Genomic DNA, 17,434 nt, shown 5'->3' with positions numbered 1-17,434 from the left:
TGGTGTGAAAATGGGAAACCACGGAAAACCATCTTCAGGGCTGCCGACAGTGGGGTTCGAACCTACTATCTCCCGAATACTTGTTTCAGATACAGAGATAGACGAATTTCCACATTTTGTCAGAAAAACATCTAAATACAACCTATAAAATGTATGTAATCTGAAAGGGCACTGTCGAATGGTTTCCCATGGGCACACTGTACCTAGTATTTACTTTACGTAATTTCGGACTCTCGTTACGTACGGTGCCTAAATGTAGGGGTGCTTGACCATGGCCTTCTTAACGTGTCTTAACTCTTCTCTGGGTTCCCATAATGGCAAAGTTTGAATTCTGGTCTCTTTTTTTTTTTCGTGAAAAGTATGTAATATCTTCCGAGTTGCTAAAATTCACCATTTGAATGACCCGGTTCAAGACATTTCAATGAATAAACAGACAACGGCGTCAATCGAGGAATAAATATTGTAACGCCGATTCTGCAATAGCACGATCTACGAGATTCAGAAGTGAAACAAGGTGAGAAATTCACGTATTATTCCACGAACGTCTGATAAATTGAGTAAACAACTTTCTCCCGAGTGTACGTATCGTATCGACCTGGCCGATGGTGGAGGCATTCGAGCGAATTTGGCGGCGCGATGATCTAGGAAGCCATCAAGTGCGGCTTCACCGTGCGCCGCCGTGCGCCATATTGGCGAGCTGAGGTTGGCTCTATTTATATTTAAATAGTCTTATTTTTCACAGAGATGTCCTTATATTTGGACAGAAAGAAGATGTGCAAGTAAATAAAGGTCAACTTCGAGAGACTCAAGATCGAAGATAATTAGTTTACTATTTATTTCGAGGTAAGTAAGTAAGAAACGGCAAATGATCATAGAGCCTATATTTGTTTGTTTCTAACCTTGACTTGCCATTTTGAACCATTTCGCCAAGCAATAAGGTTCAATATTGAAAGTAGGAGCGGTCTTTTAACTTGTCAAGTGGATTCATTGCATTATAATCCATTTTACTTTGGGAGTATTTATTTCCCGTTGGACAGTGATGAGGAGGTTCATTTATAGCCAAATGCTTATTCGTCTTTGCCTGCTTATTGATCATTGACCGTGTATTTTGATGTCTTAATACTGCTTGATATATATTTCATTCAGGGATAGAGATACGGCGATGATTACAGGTGGTAAATAGGAAATCAGTGTGAGCTTGGAAATGCGTATTTATGTCTTCGTAATGTCACTGGTGAAAAATTTGCGTTTCTTGTATTTTATAGGGTACAGAACATGGAGCAACTTGATGCTGCTGAAAAAGAAGCCAGTGAAGTGCTCCACTCGTTATTATCAGTTGAAAAAATTGAAAAACATGCTCTACCCCACGACGACGAGAATCAGGTATGTAAAATAATTATCTTTTTTGTATCCATTGGGAAGTTAGGCGTATGTAACAAGGGCATACCACTTTCCTGTAAACATTTACATGAGAAACATATTTCCAACAGTTTTACTATTGAAGTATGGTAAGTCATTCAACATATAGGTTTCTTAATTAATTAATTAATTAATTGAGTTTCACTGCTTGTGGAAGAAACTAAAAAGTATCCATTTGTAATTTAATTATATTAATTTTTTTTTTCAAAACAGCTGATATTTGCATGACTCGTGACTTAACAGCTTGGGTAACAGCAGTGATGTTGCCTGTTTAAAATCTGTAAGTGTGCACACACAGCAGACAGTAGATTTAAAAAACATATATATATATATATATATATATATAGGCTGTAAGTTGCTCTTCAGTCAGGTAATACGTTAATGGGAGCCCAGTTAGCGTATACTGTGTTGGTAATATTTTAGAATAAACCGACATGAATACAAATACAAAGTTAACACCCACAATTTAAAAATAACTTGCTTACCGGTAATATTGTTGTAGAAACAATCCCTCCCCTCTATTTCATCCTACTGAAGAGCTGTCAAAATAGTTGATAGGAATTGTAATTAATATTTTCAACTACACAAGCAGAAAGTACAAATCTACTCTGTAAGCAAATAGCTAAAAGCTTATTTGGTCCGTTAAGCAATATTATGCTACTCCTGCGACTGACAAGAACAGCGCCATGTGGTTGGTCAGTTAACCATTCTTTGGTAGCAGCCCTGTGCCTTACCCACTACACGTTACATGCTGCCATCTGTGGGATTTGAAAAAAAATTTATGAAAAGGTGTTAGTAGAAAGGGCCAGCAGACTGTGATCACACCAAGAATTGTGCTCATATTCGCCACACCCACAGCATTTAACTTGTCGTTCACAGTGGGGTTGTGATCAGCTGACACGGCACATGATTCAAATGAAAACGGAGAGTGAATCGGCACTTACACCGTAAATACGTTCTAAAAATCTTGTAATCATACAATATAGTGTAAATTTCAATTGAGATTACAGAGGTGTTGATGTGCTCGTATGATCCTTTTGACAAGATGCTCCTGGGTAAACAGTATACATTGTTCCCTCAGCACGAAGTACATAGTTGAGGAATGTGGATCTTTGAAATCTCACCTCGTATAACCTGTATGAGAAAGAGTTGTGTGCATTGCCATAGCCACCAACCTGTCTCTATTCTTCTTCTTATTGTTCTTGTTATTGTTGTTGTTACTGTTGTTATTATTGGTGTCAGAAGCACTTACAATGATTGAAGTTAATATGGTAATAATGCATAATATGTACATGATACACAAACAATATAGCCTAACATTGAATTGACGGTTCATTTACACTATTGTTGCCCAGAAGTTAGCAACATCGATTGCATTTGGTGTAGCACGAATCAGGTCTTCCAGAGTACATGATGGCGCTCATGACACAAGCTCTTGTTAGTTTTCTTTCAAAGAATGGTCATTTAATTAAACAGCATGTTAACTTAAAATACATATTGATGTCTGCTGTTACATCATATGCATTGCAGAATTTATGCTTGTAAGTTCCTTATTGTTGTGGTGCAGATCATATTACTTCCCTGCCAGCTAATTGCTCAAAAACCCATCGACATGAAAATTATAGTTTAGGCCTGTAGATTTACACATAACTCACCTTAATCCCTCTCAGTTTTTCAGCTAGGTGTTTAATGTAATGTCAAAGAAGCCAGTTTTCAACTTGTTAGCAGTTAAATTCAGTAGTCAGTCTGTGGCAAATCTGTGATGGTACAACATCAGAAAGTTTAATACCTCAAATTTGTCACCTTCCACTTTAGACTTCACCTGCGGATTGCCTACCATGTGACCACACCAATAACACTCACTGTACATGGTTAGGAAGTACCTACTTTTGAAATAATGGTACTTACATTCTCCAGGTGAAGTTTGATGACCATTGAAATATCATCCAGTGTTTTGTAGTGAAAATGGCATGCAGGTCCATTTTCTGCTTTCAAGTGAGACTCCGCTTTTCTACTTTCTATTGTTAGAATCTATCAGGATCATCATTGTCTTAGTATTGTCCAGCAGGAGCAGGGTCCACTTTTTGAATCTTCGATAACCACTTCGCTCGGTCCTGGGCATCAGTTGGATTAATGCCACAGATTCTCAGGTCCTTGTTGATAGTGTCCTGCCATCGTTGCTTGCGCCTGCCACGTGGTCGCAGGCCGTCGACGGCAAGGTGATAGGATATATCTTGGTGCTGTCTGTAAGACGTGGCCAAACCATCGTAGTCGCCCTTCTTGCATTTTATCTTGAATGGAGGCGATACCAAGCTGCTGCCCGCGGGTGTTGTTTTTGGATGTGATTCTGGAGGGAGACGTCCATTTCCAGCGAGCCATGCGCGTTTCCATTGCATGAAGTAGACTTTTGTTAGTTTCTGGTCGTGGGCCAGCATTCCGTGCCATAAAATGCCACTGGACGTACAGCAGTTGGGTAGATCTTTGACTTCAGGTGGTATTGGTATTCTGCAGTGACACAAAGTACCTGTGACTTCCCTTCACTTTGACCGAGTCGTGCTCTAACATCACCATCAATTCCACCCTCACCCTGCAATTATGATCCCAGGTATCTAAACAAGTTAGTTTTATGGGGATTTAAAACATTAACTTGGATGGAACCACCAGCCGGACTTGTTTCCAAATACTCTGTTTTTGGAGTGTTAAGACAAAGTCCAAATTTTAAAAGGCGATCGGCCCACATCTCTATTTGTTGCTGGAGCTCTTCACTGGTTGCAGCTGCAAACATGACATCAGCATATAACAATGTTCATGGAATAAAACAATGCAAATCACATGTTATGGTGTCTGTGATGAGGATGAAAAGCATCGGTGATAGTGTAGATCCCTGATGGATGTCAACTTTCACACAGTCATCATCAGAAGTGCCGACTGATCATCGAACGTGGTTGTGGTATTTGAGTATAGTGGTATTTCAGTATCCAGCGCTGCGAGTACCATATTAGCTATAAGCTAGGAAAGCTTATTTGTAATGGCTTTCTGTTCTCCTGGTGTCTCTTCTAGTAGCATCTTTGCATCAGAAATTGCAGCTGTAGTGCTGGGACCTTTGACAAAGCCACGCTGTTTGATGGTGAGAGTGACAATGCTGCAAAGGCGCTGGTCAGGAACTGGCTCGAATATCTTCAGGGTGTGACACAAGAGGTGAATTGATGAATAGTTTGAACACAACGACCGCTCTTCCTTTTTTTAATAATAGGGTCTGTTACGCTCAATGTTCAGTCAGTAGGAATTGACCTATTATGGTTAAGTTTATCAACAGTCAGTTCTGACATTAAAGATGTTTTTAAGCCAGGTAATAGCAGTTCCTTGAGCTCTGCGATCACTGGGACCGGCTACGTTCCAGTTCTTCATGTCATTAATAGTTCTCTCTAAATCTGGTTGTGATTTGAGGTATAGAGCCTGTAGTTTTCTGACCTTCAGGGATAGACTGGTGGGGGAATTCAGTATTTCAAATCTCACTGAAGTGCTCTTGCCACCGTTTCAGAATTGCACTTCTGTTGTGTAGCCTATGCCTATGCATATCCTTGTCTTTCACACACTTCTATCGCTTTGCTTTGAGCTCTTGCCAGTCTGTTGATAACATTCTTTGTACCCAGATGTTCGTGAAGGCTGCAGTAGTCTTAGTCACCTGCGGCTGCTGCATTCCTCTTAGCTTCTCTCCAGATGTTCAAGTACTTCTGCCAGTTCTCATCTGTCTTCAGTGCAAACCATTCCGTGAGGGCTGACTTCTCCTGCAACTTTTGCTTTACCTGGTCTGTTCAAAACCATGCCTGCTTAACAGTGTGGTGATGCCTAAGCTTCTTGATGCCAAGTGCTGTATTTGCAGCAGTGGTGACTGGGTCGTGGAGAGCTACTGACGCAGCGGAGAAAATCGTGGCTGTCACCTGGCGATGCCGGTCCTTCAACACCAAGGCCAAATCGCTTTGGCAAGAGGACCATGCTTTGTGTCTGGTGGGACCATATTGGTATTGTGTATTATGAACTCTTGAAGCCCGGCTAAACCTTAATACGCAATACTGTCACCAACAAATGATACATGGCAAAGTGATTTTGTTACAAGACAGTGCACTGCCTCACACAGCAAAACCAGTGAGCGACACCTTGAAATCGCTTGGATGGGACATCATTTTACATCCGCCGTACTCCCCCCACTTGGTGCCATCTATCACGTCTTCGCATCAATGGGGCACGCGCTCACAGAGCAGCACTTCAGCAATTTCAAGGAAGTTAGAAAATGGCTCAAAGAATGGTTTGCTGCAAGAAACAAGCAGTTTTTCTGGCATGGTACTCATAACTTACCTGAATGATGGGCGAAGTGTGTATAAGCCGATAGGCAATATTTTGAATAAACAAAAAATGAATTTCCCTTGAAAATTACGTGTTTTCTTTACTACAAAAACTGGCAAAAACTTATGCATACACCTGGTATTAAGATGAATACACTCAGTTTACAAAAGAAAATATTTATAAAATCCTCCTATCAATACAATTCAAGTCATCTGTTAGATGAAGCAAAGTCTATACATGTTTCAGCCTAATCTCAAGGCCATCTTCAGTAGTAAAACAATGATTACATAATATACAAACAAATTAAAAAACGTAATGATGTGAAGTGACAGTGATCATGATTAGTGAGTTAAAAACACATTGAGGTGCAAAGTCCTCTCGTCTAATAGATCTTGCTGACTGTTAAATAAAACACTATGCTGAGGAGTGTAGTGAAACCGTCAATACTACGAATAAAACGTGTAACATCTGTAATGAGAAAAAAGGAATATATGAGTGGATGAAGAACAAGTTAAAAATGATGTACGAAAAAGACTCATATGACTTTCTTGTAACTAAAAGTTGTCGTCTCGAATGGAGATGACCTTGTCGGTCTCAAGTCACATTGACAACTAAGCCTGTGTGTGGCTTGCTGTGTATCTGTGTCGATGTGGTTGGGAGGGGTAATGGAGGGGGAGGGGCAGGGAGGGAGGGACGTTCTGATTTGCGGAAGGAGGGTGTTGATGGAAGGGCGGGTCTTGTGCTAGAATGTCGGTAGTGAAGCTCTTTTTTATTAATGAACTGTTCGCAGATGAGCGGGACAAAGGTTTCCAATAAAATATTTTTCTTTTCGTTGATTTCATTTAAGTTATAGACGGGATTGTTATATTGGTCGATATCTATATATATATTCTCTAGTATATTAAGTAAGGGACCTTTCTGTTCGTAATGCAGGATCTTTAAATCTTGATCAATTGTTGTGTATTTATGATTTTTCTCTCTACAATGTTCGCTCATGGCTGAGTAGCGATTATACTTTAGGGCATTAAGATGTTCGGAGTATCTTACATTGAAACTGCGGCCTGTTTGCCCAATATACGTTGAAAGACATGATTGGCATTTTAATTTGTATATTCCAGAGTTAGAAAATTTTTTGCTGTTGACAGTATGAGAATTAAAAAACATTTTTGTATTGGTGTGAACGGTCTTGAAAGCTACTTTTAACTTGTGCTTTTTAAAGATGTTTGAAATAGGACATATATTATTATTATTAAAGGTAAATGTGGTGAACAAAACAATCTGGTCGTAACTAAAGCGGACAAAGGCAACACCACAGTAGTCATTGACAAAAATGTATACATTCAAAAAACAAAAGAAGTTTTCAATAACGACACCTTTCGGATCATACGCAAGGACCCTACAAATATAATACAAAGAAATCTCAAGACTCTACTTAAAAACACGCACCTACTACTTACCGAAACTGAAGCACAAAATCTCATAGTTATGAACCCCCAACTACCGAATGCAAAAGCTCTTCCAAAAATACATAAGGACAACATACCCATGAGACCCATAGTAAATTACAGAGCAAGTCCTACATATAAATTATCGCAATTCATCCAAAAATTCCTCAAAAAACATTATTCATTTCAAGCCAATAAAACTATACACAATTCAGTAGACTTCTGCAACAAAACTAAAGAGCTACAACTAGAACGATACCATTCCTTAGCGTCTTATGACATTACCAATATGTACCCCAATATCCCCACTAAAAAAACTATAGATATAATTTCATCCAACCTCAAAACTTACAGTAAACTAAGTAATTTAGAAATCGAGGAATTTATAATAATTTTAGAATTTGCCGTCAATAACAACTTTTTTAAGTTCCATGACACAATTTATCAACAACTAGGCTTACCAATGGGTTCTCCCGCCTCCGGTATAATTGCTGAAATATATTTAGACCACCTCGAATACAACTCAATCAGTACAATAAACGGAATATTCTTTTGGTGCCGTTTTGTTGATGACGTATTTGCTATCATCGATAATAGACTAACCAATGACAACACTTTGTTAGACACATTAAACACCATAGACCCACATATACAGTTTACAAAAGAATCAGAAAACAACTGCAAACTGAACTATCTCGATTTGACCATTACTAGACAAGACAGTCATTTATCTTTCAAAATTTATCGCAAGCCTACCCATACAATAAACACAATAGCAACAGATTCCATTCATCCTAGCTCCCATAAAAAAGCAGCATATTACAGTATGGTGTATAGAGCCTTTAACATACCGCTTTCAAAAACAGATTTTAATGAAGAGATACATTTAATCCAAGAAATAGCAAGAAAAAATGGATACAAGAAAGATACAGTCAATTCAATCATTCATAAATTCAAATTAAAACCCAAAACTAAATTATCAAAAATAGACAAACCTAAGAAAAACTACGCAACCTTTACATTTAATAACACGCACATATACTCGTTAACCAACATTTTCAAAAAACATAACCTTGAAATAGCCTACAGGACTACACATAACAGCAACATCATCATACATAACACAAAAACTATCAACAATAACAACAAATACCTTCGTTCTGGAGTTTACCGTATCCGCTGCAATAACTGCCTAACAAGCTACATAGGACGTACAGGCAGAAACTTTACTATCAGATACAACGAACATGTCAATGCCATAAAACACAACCATTTTTCGGCAATAGGACAACACATGGTTGATTACAAACATAACTTTACTAATATAGATAATGATATGATAATATTAAGCACAAACCCCAAAGGACCCTTACTCAATATTACTGAAGAACTATATATAACAGTAGACCAATATGCCAACCCTAATTATAATATTAATGAAATCACAGAAAAAACCAATATTTTATTTAATAAAATCATCCCTTTTATAAAAAACTATTATATGAGAACAGTCAATAAACAACACCACGCGCAATCTACAGCGCAGGAGAAAGACACAACTAACTCCACCTCTACACAGTTAGCAACTCCCCTTCCCCACCCCTCCATTCCCCTCACGACAACAGACACTAATACCACAAGTTCACGATATAGTACACGCCAAGCTGCCAAGCGATACACTTCCCAATCATCTCACGACAGTAAGTAATCTCTACAATACACACACACACACACACACAGACACACACAAGTTTAACACTTTAACATTCTAATGCGCTTCTAACTGATTTCATTTACTTTTTACAGATAGTTAGCAAGTATCATAGACCGAAAAAGAACCACCTACAACAACAGCTTTCATAACCCCAGCAGCACATTCATCTTCAATCTGTATATTCAACAAGACAATATAAATTTATAGTGATTGGACTTTAAGCAAATAGTGGCCAATAGTGCCCCATTTGAACTTGGCATGTACACGTGAAGAACAGTACTTCATATGAAGTTTTACAAATTTGCAGGACTGCCTCTTACCTTTTAACTTATAATGAAATGTACCATTGTTTTATGTTGAATTTAATGTATTTTACACAGTATATATCTGAAGAGGCCATTCAATACAGGTTTTAATTACCTGGCATTTCATTTCTCAACGCAATCTCAAAATTTAGATTCACATTACTTAATTTGACAAAGTTTATATAAAGTATACTACCCCATTTGAAATTGACACATACGCATGAGGAAAGAACATTACTTCATATAAATTTCACAAAACATATATGATTGTCTTATACCTTTCAACTTTTATATATTGAAGTGTGCTAATGTCTTCTTTGCATGAAATGTATTTTAAATAGCATATAATTGCAGGAGTTATTCAACAGAGGTTACAATTACCTAGATCACTATTAATTCAAACGCACTTCACTTTGTTATTGTAATTTCAACTTTGAATTCACATTATTCATTTTGACAAAGTCTAAGCCTAATAAGAAGTATCTGTATAAGCACATGCGGCTACATTTAAGCATATTTAGTCGACTAAAAACAATGCAATATAAAAGTCCTTTTAAAGAACTATTATTAGTAAAACTTGAACGATAATGCTATATTCAAGATCAGGTGTAAACAACAAATTTTATCATGTGTTGTAAAAAAATTTTAATGTGTTAAAGATAGATATCTTTTTAATATTCTTGATCCTTTAAACTTAGATGTAAGAAGCAGAATTTCACTTCTAGACATACTACCTAATGTCTATCAAACACGACATGTTTATTTGTAAGATACAACTGTTTGAACATGTATTCTAATGTGTATGTAAATGACAGCTGAAGATGACTTGTAATAAGTCGAAACCGGTCCTGTTTTAAATAACAATATTAAATTTAGTATTGATAAGGTGGATCTCTTTCTTTCTATGACATACTATAGATATCAATACGGAACATCATGAAATTTATTAATCAAGATATTAATCGATAAGGTTTTATCGAAAAAACAAAGCACTCTTGACAAGAAGTGGAATAACTTAATAAAAGCTTCCCATAATACCCCAAACACGCAGAATCACGCGGAATCGAACGTTTTTCACCCGCCGGTAGTGAACCTCAGTCAAGTTGACCTTGATCCTAAGGACCTCAAGATATTAAATAAGGGACCAAAACATAACTAGGACACGTCCTTCAACCACGACGATTTAATCATTACGTTGGCTGAATCTGAATTAGCGATTAATAGGTTACCTACAGACGTTCAAAATGAGGTTAGATATGAAGTTAAGCGAAAGTTACTTTCATCTTTCGATCAGAAACATACCGGTTCTGGCAAACCCAATAAAGAACAAGTCACCAACATACGCAATCTCAAAAAGAAAATTAAAGATAACGATTTAATAGTAACTAAAGCAGATAAAGGTAATGCTACTGTGGTTATGGAGAAAAGTGACTACGTAAATAAAGCACATTTCTTCTTTACTAATAATAACTTTAACACAGTAAAGAAGATCCTACCAATAGAATACAAAGAGAGCTGAAAGCTTTAATTAAGAATTTTTTATTTTTGTTTAATGACGTAGAAAAATCAAAACTGATTATCATGAATCCCAAGTTACCTACGGCGAAAGCGTTACCGAAGATTCACAAGGCGGATGTCCCCATAAGGCCCGTTATTAACTTCAGAAGTAGTCCGACGTATAAAATATCCCAATTTATTCACAATTTTCTTAAAACACATTATTCCTTTCAAGCTAACACGTCAGTTAAAAATTCCCTGGAATTCTGCAATAGAATAAAAAATCTCACGTTACCGAAACATTACACCCTTCACTCTTTTGACATAGAAAATATGTACGCGAATGTACCCGTCAATAAAACCATCGAAATAGTAAAAAACAATCTTTCCAAATTCAGTAAATTGACTGTAGGGGAGATAGAAGAGTTTATTCAGATTCTCAAGTTTACATTAAATAATGGCTTCTTTACTTTTAACAACATCATATACCAACAGAAGGGGCTTCCTATGGGGTCACCGGCCTCGGGAATCCTCGCTGATATTTACGTAGATTTCCTCGAATACACTCACATTATAGGTAAAATTAATGGGATCAAACATTGGACTCGATATGTGGATGATACTTTTATTATCCTGGATTCTCACATTACTGACAGCAACACCGTTCTTGAATTACTTAATAACCTGGATCCACACATAAAGTTTACGATAGAATCCGAGAACAACAATTCCCTTAATTATCTCGATTTAACTATAACTCACAATCAGAATAAAACCATTTCTTTTAATATTTACAGGAAGCCCACTCACACAGTAAACACAATCCATCAAACTTCTCTACATCCAGGGACACAGAAGAAGACAGCTTACAATAGTATGATTTTCAGAGCTCTTAATGTTCCTTTATCCCGTAAGAATTTTAGAAAGGAAATCAACACCATTTATGCAATAGCCGAAGGTAATGGTTTCAGTAAAGCTTTTGTGAATAAAATTCTCAATAAATTTAGAAATAAACCCAAGACCACCTTAGAAAAACAATCTTCCCATAAAGAGAAGTTCACCACATTTACCTTTAATAATAATAATAATATATATCCTATTTCAAACATCTTTAAAAAGCACAAGTTAAAAGTAGCTTTCAAGACCGTTCACACCAATACAAAAATGTTTTTTAATTCTCATACTGTCAACAGCAAAAAATTTTCTAACTCTGGAATATACAAATTAAAATGCCAATCATGTCTTTCAACGTATATTGGGCAAACAGGCCGCAGTTTCAATGTAAGATACTCCGAACATCTTAATGCCCTAAAGTATAATCGCTACTCAGCCATGAGCGAACATTGTAGAGAGAAAAATCATAAATACACAACAATTGATCAAGATTTAAAGATCCTGCATTACAAACAGAAAGGTCCCTTACTTAATATACTAGAGAATATATATATATAGATATCGACCAATATAACAATCCCGTCTATAACTTAAATGAAATCAACGAAAAGAAAAATATTTTATTGGAAACCTTTGTCCCGCTCATCTGCGAACAGTTCATTAATAAAAAAGAGCTTCACTACCGACATTCTAGCACAAGACCCGCCCTTCCATCAACACCCTCCTTCCGCGAATCACAACGTCCCTCCCACCCTGCCCCTTCCCCTCCATTACCCCTCCCAACCACATCGACACAGATACACAGCAAGCCACACACAGGCTTAGTTGTCAATGTGACTTGAGACCGACAAGGTCATCTCCATTCGAGACGACAACTTTTAGTTACAAGAAAGTCATATGAGTCTTTTTCGTACATCATTTTTAACTTGTTCTTCATCCACTCATATATTCCTTTTTTCTCATTACAGATGTTACACGTTTTATTCGTAGTATTGACGGTCTCACTACACTCCTCAGCATAGTGTTTTATTTAACAGTCAGCAAGATCTATTAGACGAGAGGACTTTGCACCTCAATGTGTTTTTAACTCACTAATCATGATCACTGTCACTTCACATCATTACGTTTTTTAATTTGTTTGTATATTATGTAATCATTGTTTTACTACTGAAGATGGCCTTGAGATTAGGCTGAAACATGTATAGACTTTGTTTCATCTAACAGATGACTTGAATTGTATTGATAGGAGGATTTTATAAATATTTTTTTTTGTAAAGTGATAACCGTCAATACGGAATGAGATTCATAACTTGCAATGAATGCACTCAGTCCTTGAGACAAGAATTAAACATGCATAGTTAAATTACTTTGCATGGCTGAGAATCAAACCTTGGGCCCTCTGATACAGTGACCAATACACTGACCATTCAGCCAATGAGCTGGGTTTTATCCATCATATGTGAATAATCTATATATAAAATAACATGTCCTGACTGATTCACCATCGCCGAGCCAAAACTACTGAACATATAGATGTGAAATTTTGGGGATACATTTATATTATGTAGGTGCTCGCTAAGGGACGATTTTTGGATATTCTTTCACTAAGGGGGTGAATTTTTAAAATGAGTGTATATCTCAGAAATTTAAAAATTTACAGATGTAAAAATTGGTATTTAGAATCTCAAAAAATAAAGAAACATGTCTTCTTCCATTTTCGAAAAATCCACTTAAGGGGTGAAAAAAATTGAAAAATTAGTTGAATTATTTGTTTTGAGGATAATTATATCCATAAAAGCTAAAGATGTTACAGACGTGGAAATAGGTCTTCGAAATCTCCTTTAAAAATATAGAAACATGTTTGTTTTTTCCGAGTTTAGAGAAGACTTTTTCTCACATGTACAGTTCTATGTTACTTGATCATCTTAGCCTCAAAAGGCAGTATCACAAACATTGTTTACAAAGAGTTTCTGTGGTAAATAAAGCTAAATTTTTCGGTGAGTTTTAATACTTTAGGGATTTTCAGATAATGTGTTAGTACAGTACCAAGGAACGATTACTTTTATCAAATTACGAAATTCACGCGAGCGAAGCCGCGGGTACCTGCTATTGTTATATATATCTACTTAAGTTAGCTATTGACTTCTTTCTTTTATTATGCCTTCTTTTTCTTACAGGTGGTTGTTGTAACTTCTGAACCCGATATTGTGACCGATTGCCAGGATCAAAGTTCAATACAATGGCATCATGGTCCTGTTATGTTTGCAAACATGGTTGGAGGCAATCCTGGCCTTCAAGGAGAACAGGTGATATGGCAGCTCAATCATACCTCATTGACGGCCCAGCAGCATGGCACAATCTGCATTCCAACTATGCATTCACTTCAAACTTTAGGAGAGGATCATTTCACTACCCAAACCCCGAGTGAACCGGCACCAGTTGTCTTCACTGCTGTTGAGAAAGAAAAATCTGTGAACAAGGTACAGTCCTCAGGGAGTACACAGAAGTCATCTGGACAAAAGAAAAAGCAACAACAGCAGCAACAGACCCAGCAGGAGGAACAACATCAGCAGGTGCAGGATGGTAAATCAACTTTGAGAGCAGCCCCACTTACTCTGCTCGAGGAGAATGCTCAGCAGGTGCGAGAAAGGTTTGAAAGAGGGTGTGAATGTCAGGAAGAGAATTGTTTCAAAGGTCTAAGTCCTGAATATGTTTATAGACACAGACTTAATATAGCTGAACTGACCAAAGGTGAGCACGACATGTACTTGATGGGAGTGACGATGGCTGTTCTTACAAATCCAGACGAAACTGTAAGACACAAGGAGAGACGTAGATTAAGAGCTCAGTATGTGTTTCAAGGTCGTAGAGTATGTTTAGATGCATTTCTTTACCTTGAAAATTGCACACACTATCAGCTAAAGAGAATAAGAAAACATGTGATGACACATGGTGTAGCTCCTCGTGTCCATGGTAATCACGGGAAGAAACCTCACAACACATTTCCACTGACTAGTTACAGACATGCTGCATTGTTCTTGCGCCAGTTCATCGAACAGCATGTACCTGGTGCTACTGCTCTAACTCATTCTAGCACACCGATCAAAGGTAAATCAAAATCCAACAATAAGACAGCTCCTATTTATCTTCCTTCAGAAATAACTCGCAAGACAATTCACAATGCATATCGTGAACATTGTGAAAAATATGAGCCTTCCATCAAAATTATGGGGTATTCCACGTTTAGACAGTATATGAAAGAACAATTTGCCCACGTCAGATTTTCTAAATTGGACAGTGCTGTGAGTAAGTTGTCTAATAGTAGTTCCAATGTGGGGAATCTGAATAATAGTTCTGCCAATTTTGGAAATGTTAGTGTTATTAGTAATGTTCCAAGTATTTCTAATAACTTTGGAAGTGTTACTGTTGAAAGCAGTGGTACAGATATTACTGATAGTAATCAGCAGCAAAATCCTGTTACCATGGAAGTGGAAATTGTGTCGCAGCAGAATCCAAAAATCCCAGATGATGGTATAATAGCACAAACTATTGAAAGTCACCACGAAACGCAGCCTACTACTATGATAAACTCGGCCAGTGATGTCCAGCAAGTAACTGCTATTCCTATTGTACTTTCACAACCTAGTTCTCAACCTGATGCTATGGTACAAACAGGAAGGCTTTCCCAGTCACAGCAAGAGCAGCAGCAAACGACTTACATTGTCACTCCCGTATCACAGATCCTCCAGTCCCCTATGAATCAGGCTCCTTCCGCTGGTAACGGTGCTACTGCGTATGCTTCTTACCAGTTAACACCTGCTACTCCTTCAAGTTACGCTGCAGCACAGCACATAGCACCTACCCAGGTTGGTACTATTACCGTTACTAATTCTCAGGCAGGTACCTATGCTTTCACTACTTTGTAGTTTTCCTGAGTTATAGGAAAAGTGTGTCGAGGCTAGTTGACAACGTTACTGGATAACATTTACTATTTGGTTCTAGGACATTTTGTACCATGGACATTTCATACCACTTGACCGGCTGATTACCTGCAAAGTGTCAGGTAATGATTTGAAAATATTTAGGAGAGGACATTCCGTACCACTTGAAAGAGTGGGAAATACTGCGAGGTGAAAACGATGTCCTACTACATATATTCATTTGTATGTCCGCTGTCCACTACTGGTGCAGAAGCCTCCGCACGGTGCCACTACTGATGTTAACTTTCCGTCGAGAGCAACTGTTCTGGTTGGCACACGTGTTAATTCTTATCTCGTATTCGTCATTCGCAGGACTTAGCGACTTCCACATTTCAGTAGTTTCCCTGTTTCTGTATGACCTTCAAGCATATATCGGCCAGTTCAACAGAATCTTTTATTTTACTTACTTGATAATGAAATAATGCAGTTTTTTATAAATATTCACAATAATAGTAATAATATCCTGTCGTGATCCTAAGGAATCAGCAGGCTAAGGACCTAGGTTCGATTTTTCGGGAGCTAAACTTAAAAATGACAAGAATCAGCTTTGGAACACACACAATTCCCTTCACCTGTATTATCTCAAATAGACACACACTGTACAAATACAAAAAATACAGTTATGATTCTTGAAAATTTTTGTACAAGTATAGTCTCTCTCAAAGTCCTTGACTTTCCAGTTCATTAACACTCTGCAATACAACAAGATCAAATCCCGCGAAACTTTGCAATTACTTACCTTGTGATTGAAGACTTCTTCTTCCGTCTTTCTTGACTTTCTTCTCCGCACCTGTGATGCCGTAGTCGTCCAGCGCGATGCAATGTTTAGTAGAAGCGGATGTGTATCTCCAGAGTTCGAACACGACACCCACAAACACCGTCGTCGATCAGAATAGCTTATCTCCCAACAGTTCTGGCTACAAGGTTAGGTTTACTGATAGGATATGCTCACTATATTACACGGCCTTCGTAGTAAACAGTTCGATGTTCATTCCCAGTCTTAAGGATTACAGCTGCGACAACTAACTTAGTCGTTGCAGCTCTAAATCTTTCTATAGCAACCTGCTATTTATGCTGTACTCAGTAATATCCTCACTGCCTCGCCTAACCCTTTCCAATAACTGGACTGTTTTGCCTAGCCACATATATTACCGGCACACTTTATCTTGGTGCATTTACACCCTAGTACTGAATCGGTCGACCTCGGCAATATTCGAGATACGTACTGGCAGCCTTTGAAACACAAACTATAAATCGCTTAAGCATCGTTGTGTGACATCTGGCGTACACTTTACGTACTAGTACTGTTGTTGTTTACACAGCAAAGCCAAACAATAGAATTCATGCTAGGAACAGGATTCTCATCGAGAAATGTTATATAATGTTATATAATGTGTATATGACACAGTTGTTGGCTTAAGATAATAACGGTTTAGAAACTTCATATCGATCGATCATATTCTCTATTCAATTCAGATTTCATTTTCATTCAGTTGGCAGCACTATCGGAACCCTCCTTACTCCTCACCCCCGTACACAAATGCACCAAGATAAAGTGGTTCTGTGGCTCACTGCCACACACATAGCCTACAAATTCTGTATTATTCTGACTCACAGACACACACACATATGTTGCTTGCACAAAAGCTGGACAGTTTCTCTCCCTTTGTGGTGCACTGCTACGCGCATGCTGCTTTCATGTTAGACAAATTCTCCCCAATCTGTCGAAGTATCATTCCCTATATCTTACGTTCAAAGTTACTCGAAGCTTTTCCCCTCTGTTTCTCCAGAAGTCTGTAGTTTTAAGTCTGATTGGTTCATGTGTCCCTCACACTA

At 37.7% G+C, this 17,434-nt stretch overlaps 1 protein-coding gene across 1 annotated transcript; it reads left to right on the top strand.

The window, feature by feature from the left end:
* The first annotated feature begins 787 nt into the window (after positions 1–787).
* On the top strand, positions 788–15,544 carry LOC136881771 (uncharacterized). The gene is made up of 3 exons (XM_067154209.2): positions 788–843; positions 1,266–1,383; positions 13,796–15,544. The coding sequence occupies exons 2-3, from the start codon at positions 1,276–1,278 to the stop codon at positions 15,542–15,544; spliced, it is 1,857 nt and encodes a 618-aa protein (XP_067010310.2). The 5' UTR covers positions 788–843; positions 1,266–1,275.
* Positions 15,545–17,434: the final 1,890 nt, after the last annotated feature.

The sequence above is a fragment of the Anabrus simplex genome, chromosome 10 (genome assembly GCF_040414725.1).
Source record: "Anabrus simplex isolate iqAnaSimp1 chromosome 10, ASM4041472v1, whole genome shotgun sequence".
In the NCBI taxonomy this organism is placed as follows: Eukaryota; Metazoa; Arthropoda; class Insecta; order Orthoptera; family Tettigoniidae; genus Anabrus; species Anabrus simplex.
The sequence above is the reverse complement of the archived record's forward strand: the minus strand, read 5'-3'. Positions and strand labels throughout refer to the sequence as shown.

Bases quoted from the DNA above. Each gene is read 5' to 3' on its own strand.
- LOC136881771 (XM_067154209.2), top strand. From the start codon at position 1,276: ATGGAGCAACTTGATGCTGCTGAAAAAGAAGCCAGTGAAGTGCTCCAC. The intron at 1,384-13,795 runs GTATGTAAAATA...TTTTTCTTACAG, and splicing joins CCCACGACGACGAGAATCAG to GTGGTTGTTGTAACTTCTGA.